General features: G+C 37.9%; 1 protein-coding gene and 1 long non-coding RNA gene across 5 annotated transcripts in view; one reads left to right on the top strand and one right to left on the bottom strand.

Annotated features, from left to right (window-relative positions):
- Positions 1-2,016: 2,016 nt before the first annotated feature.
- The window catches only part of LOC103482142 (uncharacterized), a 37,798-nt gene continuing 26,648 nt past the window's right edge, over positions 2,017-13,166 (top strand). For 2 of the 4 annotated variants that reach the window (XR_001777655.1, XR_536392.2), the window contains exons 1-2: positions 2,017-2,150; positions 7,118-7,226. This is a non-coding gene — a long non-coding RNA (uncharacterized LOC103482142). Of the gene's footprint in view, positions 2,151-2,222; positions 2,280-6,930; positions 7,021-7,117; positions 7,227-13,166 lie in introns of those variants that run through there. The other 2 variants (XR_001777653.1, XR_001777654.1) reach the window with 2 other exon arrangements.
- Positions 4,300-13,166, bottom strand: part of myo15b (myosin XVB) — a 160,249-nt gene continuing 151,382 nt past the window's right edge. Inside the window, exons 50-58 of the mRNA XM_017310910.1 lie at positions 10,073-10,191; positions 8,065-8,180; positions 7,618-7,759; positions 7,362-7,473; positions 6,867-7,209; positions 6,713-6,776; positions 5,002-5,074; positions 4,841-4,917; positions 4,300-4,759 (exon numbers count right to left, since the gene is read on the bottom strand). Coding sequence (XP_017166399.1) covers positions 4,679-4,759; positions 4,841-4,917; positions 5,002-5,074; positions 6,713-6,776; positions 6,867-7,209; positions 7,362-7,473; positions 7,618-7,759; positions 8,065-8,180; positions 10,073-10,191 — 1,127 coding nt within the window. The 3' untranslated portion in view covers positions 4,300-4,678. The remainder of the gene's footprint in view (positions 4,760-4,840; positions 4,918-5,001; positions 5,075-6,712; positions 6,777-6,866; positions 7,210-7,361; positions 7,474-7,617; positions 7,760-8,064; positions 8,181-10,072; positions 10,192-13,166) is intronic.

Below are 13,166 nucleotides of genomic sequence, written 5' to 3'. Positions count from 1 at the left end.
AAGGAGGGGAGATTAACGACATTTTTAAAGAATTATCTATCAGTTTTTGTAAGTCACTTTTTACTGATGATGGAGCATTATGGAAAAGGGGGAGAAATGTGGAATATCTTACTGTTAAACTTCAGGAAGGTATAGATAAAGTGGGTAAGTGGAGGGTAAAGTGGGGCTTTAAATTTTCCATTGAAAAGACAAAAATAATGTTTTTCACAAATAAAAAATTAGGGGTTGATAAAAAGTTGTATTTGTATGGGAAAGAGTTAGAAAGGGCTAATTGGTTTCGGTTTTTGGGTGTAGTTTTTGATAAGAAAGTAACTTGGAGAAATCACATAGAACATGTTATGGAGAAAAGTAAAAAGGTTCTAAACATTATGAGGTGTTTAGCAAGATTGACATGGGTGCAAGTTTTGATTCCCTTAAAAATATATATGTGTCACTAATTAGATAAAGAATAGATTATGGGAGTGTGGTGTATGGTTCAGCAGCCAAAACTAGGTTAAAAAAGTTAGATGTCATGCAAGCCAGAGCAATGAGAATTTGTTTAGGGGCAGTTAAATCAACGTCAATATGTGCTTTACAAGTAGAGTCAAGAGAAATGCCATTATGCATTAGAAGACAGCAGCTAATGGTCAATTATTGGATAAGTTTAAAAGGACATAATGCAGAACACCCGGTTAAGAAAGTAGTAGAAAAGTGTTGGGAAAGAGGAAAGAAACAAATTGATAGCTTTGGGTGGGTTGGGGATGATTGTGCGAAAATTTTTAATGTATATTATAAGGAATTTAGTCCAACTGTATTGTGGCCTTTGAGACCTACATGGACTTGGAAATATATTAATGTAGACAGAACACTAACACATGTTAAGAAAAGAAACAACATTAGATATTTGCCAAGAATTTTATAATCAAATGCAGAATAAATATAAACACTACTTGCAAATTTATACTGATGGGTCAAAAGACCCCAAGAGTGACGCAACCACTACCTATCATCACTACGGTGAAGCAGCCGTAGTGATTCCTGAATTAAAGATTAGTATTTCAAAAAGAACATCTGATTATTTGAGTGTATTTGCAGTAGAATTATGTGCTATTTTAGTAGCTTTAGAATGGGTGAAGGAAACTAATATGAATAAAATACTAGTTTGTAGTGACTCTCTATCTGCATTGATGAGTATCGGAAAGGGACGTACAAAAAATCATCAAAATATTTTATATGAGATTATGGCAGTTCATCATAGGATATGTGAACAAAATAAAAATGTTATATTATTCTGGACTCCTGCTCATGTAGGTGTTACAGGAAATGAAAGAGCGGACAGGCTGGCTAAGGAGACGATTAAAAAAGATGATATTGATATGCAAATAAAGTTATGTAAATCTGAAGGCAAAAGTATAATTTGGAAAGAAAGCAAGAAAATATGGGAAGCTAGGTGGGTAAATGAAATAAATGGAAGACATTTATTTAGGATACAAAATACAGTCGATGTAGCAAGGATCAGAGGAATAAACAGGAGGGAGGAGATGATTATAAATAGAATAAGAACCAGGCATAGTTTCCTAAATGGAACTCTTTTTAAGATGGGGAAACACCTTACTGGTTTATGTAGATGGTGTGGTGATGTAGAAACTGTGGAACATGTTTTGATTAAATGTAGAAAATATGCAAGCCAAAGAAGATTATTAAAAACGGAATTAGGTGTTAGTAGGAAATTGAAATTTGAGAAGGTGATCGATCAGCTGAATAGTATTGAGGGGAAAAAGAAGATTTTTCGTTTTTTTAAAAACACTGGGATCTTTGAGGTGTAGATGGTAGGAGTCAATAGAGGGCAGTAGTGCAACGTAAATGGATGTAAGCTGCCGTTAAAATCTAAAGAAGAAAGAAGACGAATGGTTCATTATGTCAATGTAATCACAGACATAATATAAGAGTAGACCCCGCATTAGCTGCTCCGGCGTGTTATGATCGATTAGATGCGCTGATACGTCATTATGCCTGCTAAACACATAACGCTGAGTGGAGCGGTAGATGGCCGCCCTAAATCTCGTCAGCGACTTTAGTCGAGAGCGGTCCATGAGGCGTCTCTATGTATGGAATGGTTGACATGACGTTTTTCTTCCTGTTCAGCCTTCTGCATTTGCTGGCACTGCTAGGTAAAACGGGATTCATATTTCCTCATCAAACCTATTATTTGTGGTAATTTATTTCCATTTTCTGTATAACAGCTGGTGTAATAATGCACGCTTGAATGGCGCTCTAAACGGCGGTCGATACACCTTGTGGTAAGGAGCTTGCCAGGCAAGGCACCTTTTTTCCAGCCATCTCCACTTCAATATGTGGGCAAGAAGCCCAATTAATTTAGGTGTATCTGTTGAACATAAACCAGTAGTTGAGCCGGAAACGGCCAGTTCTTGGTGTTGGTAGTCGACTTTCCGGGTGGTGGTCCTCTTTGTCTGGTTCGGTGCACGATTTTCTTTTACTTTTGCTGTCTTGTTTGCTGCATTCCTTTAGTTTAGGTCAATACCCAGATCTGCACTGTCTCAGAGCTGTCCATTTTAATGTGTGAGTGGTTTTAAATGAGTGTTTTTCATATTGACTAAAATAAACATTTGTATAATAAAATGATTGAATTGGGTAAAATTGTCTCAAGCCTAATCTGTAGTGGGTCTGTGTGCCTTTAAGGTAACTTTTCAAGTGGAGTTATTGCGATCAATTTTATATTAAAATAGTGGTCTTAAATTCAAGTTGCCCATTTTCAATCACACTGGTCCTGCCACATAGAGTTCACATATCGTCTGAACACACCTAATAAGGCTCAGGGCAAATACAGATGTGTGTTTTTGGTCTGGGAGTGGGAACATAAATTTTTTACTGCTAAAAACAATCTTCGACAATACAATATGATTAATTTTGTAATTGACAGGGCTTCAATTTTTTTTTTATTTCTATCAACAATAAATAAATAACTAAATTGTGGAGGACCCCCTGTTGGTCAGGGCCCCTAGAATTGTCATCACTTTTCCCCCCTATACCGCGCCCCTGCTTGTACCACATCCTCTCCAATAGAGCTTTAATATAAAACATTAAATATATAAGACATTAGACTACTATGCTGAGATAGTTTAAATTACAGTAGACTCAGACTGCAAAACGCACAGATTAAAATCCAAGCAATTACGCGTTTGTTACTCCCCACCTTTCACTCGCACACGGCGCTCTGAGACATGCGCAGTGGTTTCCTCTCAGCAGCAGAAGATGTCTGTCAAATCGTCAGTAATAGAATAGCGCTGCATAAATCATAAGACATCCGATGTTCCACAGCTAACTCAGCAGCACTTCATTTTCACAGACGGTGGGGACAATGTCTAACTTTTTTCGTCACTTAAAAAAGAAGCTCAAAGAAAGGTAAGCTCCGTTGACGTGATGTTAGCAAAGCTGGCTGTACAGAGACACATAAGCATTTGTGATGGAAAAAAGTCACTCACTGCGCTGAATTATTGTGCGGAGGTGTTGACTGACTTGTCGCATATATGGGACAACGCTGTGTCCAAAAGTCTGCAATATAGTGACGTGACATTCAGGAACAGTCCGATTTTTCTGAACGGCTCTTTACTTAGAAGATAGGACTTGAATGTCACTGAGAGCCGTTGTTCTATCAGATTACCATACGATGTCAGAATAGCACACATGCAGTGAGTACCATGCCTGCATGCGCATTAAGAAGTCTGACCGTCAGAGGAGTTGTCAGTTCACCATACGCAACAAGTTATGACAAAGTCATTAAATTGTTTTCAATGATAACTATATAGATATACATGTGTTGTCGTGGTTTCAACGTGTACTTAAAGCAGTGGTTTGTTCATAGTTGGGAGTTATTTACCGTCAGGGCATTGCCTCAATTGCTATATTTAATGGTACAGACAGTGGTGGTTTCTGACATGAGCAATATGGGCGCCCAGGGCGTTATGTTTTTAGGGATGGCACGAGACCGCCGTGGATTGTAGCACAGAGATGGAAGCAAAGCAGAACAAAGTTTGTTCTGCTTTTAATATTGGTTAGCTTTATTAAGTATTTAATATCTAGGTGTTTTTATGGGAATATGGATCTTTCAGATCAATTTGAGTAGCAATTTTGATCATATTTCTCATTTTGTTGTATCAGTTAGCTATTTTGGTCTTGACTGGTCTTGGTCTTGACTCGGTCTCGACTTCCCTCGATCTTGGTCTTGACTTGGTCTCGGACCCTAAAAGTCTTGGTCTTGTCTCGGTCTCAATACACTCTGGTCTTGATCTTGGTCTCGGGTTAGGTGGTCTTGACCACAACACTGCCTGCCACCACCATCTTCAATAACTCTTTGAAGAATCTAAATTAATGATTTGCAACATTAAATTTTCCTCTGGAATTAATAAAGTATTTTTGTATTTGAATTGACTTAAATTATTTTTTTCCTACAAGATAGGTTTTTACTTCCTCATTGCAGTTGACCCCACAAGCTTTTTACCCTGAGTGCTGTCACTGTGGGGTTGCACTGACCCCATATGCGTTTCTGAGGTTTTTTTGTGCTGATGGAACTTCCCCATCGTTTCCCCTTGTCTGACCAGGACATCTGCCGTGCTCTTGAGTGTTGAGCTTGGACTGTGGGAGGGTTCACAATATTTAATCTCAAATGAATGTGAAATACTCACCTGGTGGGGTTGTTGGTTGTTTGTTTGATGACCTGGCAGTAGATTTCATCTCTAAGAATTTCCTTTTCCTTCCCTAACTAAACAAACAACGGAAAATGATTTTAAAGTAATACCAAAGTAACACTTGTCAATGTCAAACTTTGAAAATATTCCCTGACCAGCAGGATATGAGTTAGGCAATTTGCTTGTGTAGTGTTCTTCTGTGTTGTGATATCCCCCATAAACTGCATCAGAGCTGTAAATAAAGATAGCCACATGGCCTTCTTTAGGATCCAAAACGGTAATGTATCTTTCAATAAAATAGGATTGGTAAACTCACTTATGAAGCACTCAACAGCCAAATCATTGATTTCAGAATCATTGTAGAGAATTAGTGACTCCTGGATGGGGACCTTAATAAAAAATAAAATACAGTTAGATCTTAATTTTAAAACTTTAAAACATACCTCATTACTTTCCACTCAACCATGAAAGAAACATTTATAAATACTTTTCAGAATCTTTTGTAATGAAATCTGTTGACTTCTGTGGTTTGACAGCACCTGGTTCAACCAAATAAATAATGCACATTGAATTGAATGATTTTTTTCAAAGACATACAGAATTCTTACTGATTTAGGGGCATAAGATTACATTTATCTTGATCTGCAATGGTATAGAGTTCAAATTATTTGATACAAAGTTAGAAAAATTGTTTCTACAAGTTTAAATGCTTTCTGGTACTCCTCAATATCGTTATTCATATTTCTCAGAATAACCAGAGAAATATGAAGATGATCCCTCTGACTCTATTCAGCTCTGCTAGCACTTATCCTCACCTTCAGAGGATACGTTTTGTCACCCCATCATGGTACAGCTATTATGCCTTGTTTTTATTGATATGTATGGGTCAAAATAGCAGTTTGGATGCTATTTTGTTGGTTTCCATAACACTCGACAGTCAAAGCGTTGATTTTAGAATTATTGTAGATTCTGAAACCTACACTAGTATCAGAACCATTGCACTGATTCTGAAATCATTGTATATGGTCAGCCTATACATCTGACCATACAGCACCATTCAATATGGTTCGTTTGTAGGACAGAAAAATGTCACAGCTTGTGATACGTTTGCCACCAGGCTAGTATGATGCCACATTTGGGTTTTACTCTTCCTGGCCAATGAGAGTCCAATGTGCTTTGGGAACATGCTCCCGAATATGGTAGACCATAAAATAATGCTCCAAACCACACCGGTCATGTCTCGCAGAGGAAACAAGGCATCAGCTTAGAATATTTGTCAGCCGTCTGTGACATCTGCCGTGCTCAGGAAGAGCACGGCAACAATGTTAGTAAATTGTCTATCAGGACTGCTTTATTTGTTGCTTTTGCTGCCTTCCTTAGTGCTTGATTCTGCCCTATTTCTGTCAAGCTGAATAGGGCAAGCAGAACTTATTACCAAGTTCTGCTTGCTATTTGGAAAATACTTTGAAATATGGATTAAGCATGATGTAGCTCAACCATCTCACTATTTATGGTATCTGTCCCATTCTATTTGTCATTCTGGCTGACAAATAGCCAGAATGACTGGCTATTTGTCAGTGAAAAGCACATCAGAAAAGATGTGCTTTTCTGATGTACAGAAAAGCACATCAGAGGAAGAGGCAAATGAAGAATTGTCCCGGTTGGACTAAAGCGCAATTAGGTCTGGTTGTGTTGTGATTAATCTTAAATGTCAGTTTTCATATAAGAGAGGGTGCAGTAACTGGATATTTTTCATCTATAATGGAATAAAAATAGTGAATATGAAGGAGAGTATGATACAGAATATAGCTTGTATAAAAAGGTGCATATTTACAACAAATGTGATATATTTGGTGAAGAACCTCTTGAATTAGTTGGCTGAAATGAGCTGCAATGCTGAAGTTAATGCCATTTAAAAAGATACTTAAGAGAAAGTGGCTAAAAATTATGTTCCTGATAATTGAATGTAAAGTTTTAAACACAACAGAAGACATGGGACATCAATCAGAATGTTCATAGGGTCTTACCACTGTGTGCTGAACTGCTTCTGAAAAATTTCTTCCAGTGACTGGCACTCCTGTTGTCTCCGTTCTTTCAGCACCAATTAATGCAACATATTAGCCTTGCTCTGTTAAACACACATAATAACATGAACAGGATTTATGTGAAAATTTTACTTACCTAAAATACTTGGTAGCAAAGTCAGCCATAGCAGAAAAGAGCTCTAGGTCATGGTTGGATCCTTTTTGTGAGCTTTGGGCAAGTGTGTGTTGTAAGCCCTCTACTGAAGATGGATTCATGGCCTCCCGATTAGACAGCACAGAACGATTGTTGGGTATGTGTCTGCTGGTGGGGACTGGTGAAGGGCCATTGAATGAACTGGCTGGCTTAGCATTCCTCATGCTTTTTCTCCTGTCATCTCTTCGATCTAGATGGAGCCAGTGATAATCTGGGGCTGCACATGGCTGGGTGAGGTCCAGTGGAAAAAGACCAGAACGACCACCAGTGCTCCCAAACTCCCAACCTAGTGCAACATTCACAGTAGGTTAACATTAAAATAGTAGAATATTAACGGCATGGGTGGGATATGCTCGTAGAAATAATTAATACTTAGCATATCTAATGTTAAATACAATAAATATACAATTATGACTAAAAATGAACTAATGATCTCACCAGTCTGAAGGCCTTCCATTTTCTGCAGTTTGATGATATCCCCCTTACTGAAGCTCAGAAGCGTCTTGTCATCCGTTACAAAACTCTTTAGAGCAACCATGTGGCCCGAGTCCTTAAGAAAAAGGAAAAAGATATGTATAAAGATGGTTAAAATCTAAAATGGGATAAGATGCAAGGGAGATTTAGCCAAGACAAACTAACACTTTTAAAGGAAATATGAGATTTTAAAAAAATTACAAAAACCAAAAAAAATCACCTTGATGAGTTCCTTGAGGAAAACTTCGATCATGGCAGTGATCTGAGGAGCCCTGGTTGACTGCAGCACTACGTTTTCCATTTTAAGGTCCAGTTTTACTTTGTCTGTTCCCTCAAGGTTAACAGACAACACCTCTGCAAAACTATATTCATATAAAATATTATTCTGGGCCAGAAACAGTGATGGCAGTGAGTGGCATTGAATGTTAAGTTTTAATTAGAGTTAAAATTCAAACAAATAAGGGCAATAGCAGATAAGATGATTATTTGTCACATTTTTAAGCTAGTTAATTAGTATGTTCATGTCAGAACTTTGATCTGGAAGTGATGACTTGCCAGGTCCAACCCTGTTTTAGTTTAAGTTGGAAAACCATAGGATTTTCAGAAGTTATTTCTATATTTAAAAGGAGATTGTCAGATAAAGACTATTATTGGCTAATATAGATACCTGTAACTTTTAAGCAGTTTGAGATGTTTAGGATTGATGCCTGATGCTTTCACCACCTTCAATAGACGAATCCCTCGATGAGAGACACCCAAAACCTGAGCATCTCCATTGTGTGGCTGCATGTAAAAAAAATATATATATTTTTTAGTGGTTACTATACAGTATGTCATATGTAAAGGACAATGAGGGCTTATTTTATTAATAACTACACAAGTTATTAATAAAATAACTTTGGTTATTTTTGGGGAACAACTGGTCTGCCTCAAGAGTGTATTGAGTGATTGTAAAGTCTGATTGTCAAATGTTGTTGGAAGAGTTTGCACAGATACGACATGTGCAAAAGACAAAACTGTTGCTTTTACCCAAAATGGCTGACTACCTCTTGGGTTTGGACCAAGGCTCCAATAGACATTTCTGCAGGTCTTGACAAGTCACACATCTGTACAGAGTTTGATGATTGTTGGCCAATGCATGGATTGGGGCTACTTTTTTAGATTTTATTTTAGAATTCTAAGGAGTGCGGTGGAAGAATTAGACCACAGTCATCAAATATTGGACAGCATTCTTGCCGGGAGGGGGGGAGGTGGATTAAGATTGATCATATCAAATGAAGTGCAGATCAGCTGAAATCTGTGGAATTTAGAGCCAAACGTAATGTAAACGTGATGTCTGAATTTGCACTCCAGCGAAAAGATTTTGTGCTTTAAAGTGAGGCCAATATGTTATCTGTTTTCTGAATCAAGAAGACGGATAAAACAGAAAATGTTGTTTAGGTCAGATATGGACCTTTCGAAGTAAAGCATTACATTTCTGTTTGTCAGGGAGTGTCGCTTAGGTGATGTCATGATTTGACTATTGAGTATTATAGAGGACTGGATGTGGAGGTTTGGTGTCTCAGTGACTTTTTGTGTTTCATAGCAAAATATCAAACTTTGGCTGGGGTCTGGCCACACCTCTTGAACATACTCAAATACTCACAATTTTGATAACTTTTAATCCCCTGTTCTTTATGAGCAAACTGACAAGGTTTCAAACTGATCAATCAAAATCTGCTGGAGGAGTTGGATTAAATGTGACGGCTATAAATCGCCATAATGAAGTGAAAATTGGAATTTCAATCCAAGATGGCTGGGTTCCTGTTTGTTGAAGAGTATGGGTGCAAGAGAGTTTTCTTTAGGTCTTTGGGAGTTGTACAAGTGTACCAAATTTTATTGCTGTACAATAAAGTAAAGTCAATGTGGAGGGTCTTTTGAAAGTTGTCATGGAGAGCTGTTGAGACATTTCTGTTTCAACTTTTGCAAACCCTTGCTTGCTTTTTCTTTCTGGTTCCTGTTTTTGTTCTGCTCTGGCTGTCTGCGTTCTGCGACTTTTGTAAGTTTTCAGTTTTATCATCAAAGGAAATTCTCCATGTTCCCAGCTCTTCGCTGCATTTTTGAAAACCAATGTTATCAAAAAATGAGGTCTACTGACATTTTTTAACTATTGTTAAAATATTTTCTAAGCTGAAATGTAAAAGCAATGAAAAGAGATGCAATATGGTGTTAAAACTATGTCTTTACTAAACTCAGTTGGAGTGGTATGGTACCGTGCAATTTATCCACGCTCACTGCTTTTTGCTCAGCAAGAGGGAGCAAGAAAGTTCCCTCCTGCTGAGAGAACTCAGCAGGAGCTGAATGTAGCTTCCAAAGGTAAAAAGCTACATTATCTAGCTTCCCTACATAGATAATGTTTGATCATTTGACGTTATAATGCACATAAGACCATCTTAGGGAACATAAAGTATCTGACTGGACTGTGTGTCATGGAAACTAATCTGTCTGCATGATCGTATTGTATTAGTATGAGTTAGATTTGCTGTATATTTCTATTATTGGAAAATGTATTCAATCTGTTTTCCTTTTAATGTGCATTGATATTAAATTAGTCAAGATGTGCAATATAAAAAAACAAACCTGAATAACAAAAATGGACAAACAAATGTACCATATTCCTTTTTCTTGAAGCTTACCGTCACAGAGTAGAGTCGACTAAAGTAGTTCTTCCAGTTATCTCGAGCTGCAATAACAATTCTCTTCTTCATGTTGTCATCCTGAATGGTGCTTATGTTTGTTCCCACATTGAAATTTGCTATGAAGGCACAATGACATTGGGAAATTTAAGTTAAGCTTTGTTATATTAGAGGATAAAAAAGTATGAAGCTTGCAAAAACCTCAGAACTGCTGCTAACTGTGGAGAAGAGGGTGGAAGCATTATATATTATATAACAATAATAACATTTTAAGAAATCGTGTAAATTACAACAGTCTTAAATAGAAGGCAACCAGACAGTTTTCCATAAAGAGCTTATGAGGAACTTGAGTTCATTTGGTGTTAGAGGACACTATTAAGAAGGTTCTATGATAGTATGGTGGCTAATGATTTCATCAATGAGCATAATATATTGATGTTTTATTTCTGACAGAAACATGGCTGAATGACAATAATGAAGCAATCGTACTAATTGAATCAGCGCCTCCTACGTACAATTTTTTAAGAGAAAATAGAAAACACAAAAAAGGMRGAGGCGTRGCTTCAATATTTAAGAATACCATAAACTGTAGTAAAATCTCTTTKGGTAATTTTATGTCTTTTGAATATCTTGGAATCGAGGTAAAAGGCCACAAACAAACTTTGACACTAACTCTATACAAAACTCCAACATATGTGGAAAATTTCTTTACGGACTTGAAAGAACTTCTATCTCTCATATGCATTGATTACGATTGTTTGATAATTGCCGGTGATTTCAACATTCATGTTGACAACCCCCAAGACCGAGGGACTAAAAAGCTCTTTAATATATTAGAGCAGTGGTCCCCAACCCCCGGTTGGTCCGCAGACCAAGTGGTACTGGGTGCAAGAAATAATTAAATATTTTTATGTATTTTTATGTATTTTTATGTATTATTTGAGTCTGGAGGATGTTTTATTTTGAAAATCCTTTAACCTGATTCTCTCAGTTACTTGCGCGCCAACATTGAGCCCACAAGCAGCAATTTCTATTGTCATAGAAATTATCTAGATCAGTGGTCCCCAAGCCCCGGTCCGTGGACCAATTGGTACCGGGCCACGCAAGAAATAATTAAATATTTCCGTTTTATGTATTGGGTATGGAGGATCTTTTATTTTGAAAAACCTTTAACCGGATTCTCTCGGATACTTGGCTGAGGCCATAAGCAGCAAAATAAGTAAGAAACAGATCAGATGTCTTTGGAAAGTTTCTTTGCAAAGGGGAAAAGGCCCAGAGAAGAGACAGCAGAATGRATTTATCCCAGACCGGTAGGTGAGTCCCACATTACAAGCCGCTCTGCGTAACATGCGGCTACCGGCTGCTAATGAGGCAATGAAGCTTCAAGCTGCTTCACCACGTMGAGACCAAGCAGGCTGTGGATATCAGCAACACTTCAGGTGTCATTGTCTCCATCACTCTCAGATGGAACCGTCTCGTTGTAGAGAAACAAGCTCAGGGCTCCGTTAGTCATTATCGTGAGTTAAAATTTTCACGAAAGTAAAATGTTCGTTTTAGTGGCGCATCTGTATCTTATTTTGAAGGGATATGTAAACGTTACCATTGCGACCAGAGTCAGAGAGCGTTTGGGCAGTGGTCGAGAGGAGAGGAGTGGAGCTTGTGAGTATTAAGTCCGGTTTAGACGGCAAGATTTAAGGATTGTCGGCCGATTCTCCAAACCTCTGTGACCACAGAGCTGATAAAAATACAACAGGTTCGATCGGTTCGTGTGTCCAAGGCAGGAGCAACACAAACCGATTCTAGTCACGAACATCGCGATTCCACAAAACTCCCAACATAGCATACGGGAATTTAGAATAACCAAACACGGATGACGATGTAGAAGCAATAGTGATAGCTTGTGGAGTCATTTTAAGAGATAAAAGACGTAACAAAAAGAAAAGGCGATGGATAAAAGACGACGGGAGCAGCCGCTCTATTTGCTGCACTATGATTTGGAGGTGAATATGTTTTTTCATAGTTAACATTTTTAACTGAATAAACATAATAATGACCTTTACATATAATAATAAACATTTCCACATATCATCTMCGATATCCACCGGACTCTCAGTTGCGCGATATGTCAGCTGTTTGGGATTCCCCTCCGTTCTTACGTCACCGCACTTTCTGATTGGCTCCCTGTCACATTCAACAGGTTGTATTCTTGTTCCCAGTCAGGAAAAACCCCACAGGCTGCAATAAAAGGGCCAAGACAACCCAAATTGGGTATATTCAGGATTTAGAGGGAACACCAACATGCAGAAGCCTTATCTGACGGTCCACCCCGTCAGATAAGGCTTCTGGGTTGGGTTAGGGTTATCATGAATCTTTTGTGAGTTTTTATCATAAGGGGCTGGAGTCATCATCTTTTCTGTTTGTTTTAATTTATGACAAGCACTTTGCTTTGACCGTGCTACTCTGATTTGATTAAAAAGCACATTGTCTTAAATAACAAAAAATGAATAAAGAAAGTTGTTCAATTGTCACTGTAGTGTCACTTCAGTATTTCACTATAGGGTTAATTTTGAGTGAATGTCCCCCAGATTATGAGTTGAGGAATATTGAAAAATGTCAGTGTATTTCCAGCATTATATGAGTTGAATATATTGATATATATTGAAAATTTTAAGTGAAATATTCCCTAATCATAAGTTGAGAAATATCAATATTTATAAGACAATGTTGAGATAATTTAAGGCAACTTCACCTGTAATTTTTATTTTATGTAAACTTAAAACATTTAAAAACATCACTAAAATATTTTTTTGTTATCTGTTACACAATATTTTTTAAGTTCTGTGAACTTGTTAGGGTTTACAGTGTACAGGGTCCTGACAGCCCGTATCAAAGGGCCCGATACCCCATACTCCCGGAGGACCCCGCACAGGGCCTCCCGAGGGACACTGTCAAATGCCTTCTCCAAGTCCACAAAACACATGTAGACTGGTTGGGCGAACTCCACACACCCTCCAGGACAATGCTGAGGATGTAGAGCTGGTCCAGTGTTCCACGACCAGGACGAAAACCACACTGCTCTTCCTGAATCCGAGGT

The sequence above is a fragment of the Poecilia reticulata genome, linkage group LG19 (genome assembly GCF_000633615.1).
Source record: "Poecilia reticulata strain Guanapo linkage group LG19, Guppy_female_1.0+MT, whole genome shotgun sequence".
Classification (NCBI taxonomy): Eukaryota; Metazoa; Chordata; class Actinopteri; order Cyprinodontiformes; family Poeciliidae; genus Poecilia; species Poecilia reticulata.
Note: the sequence above shows the minus strand (reverse complement) of the source record. Positions and strands in the feature narration are given on the sequence as shown.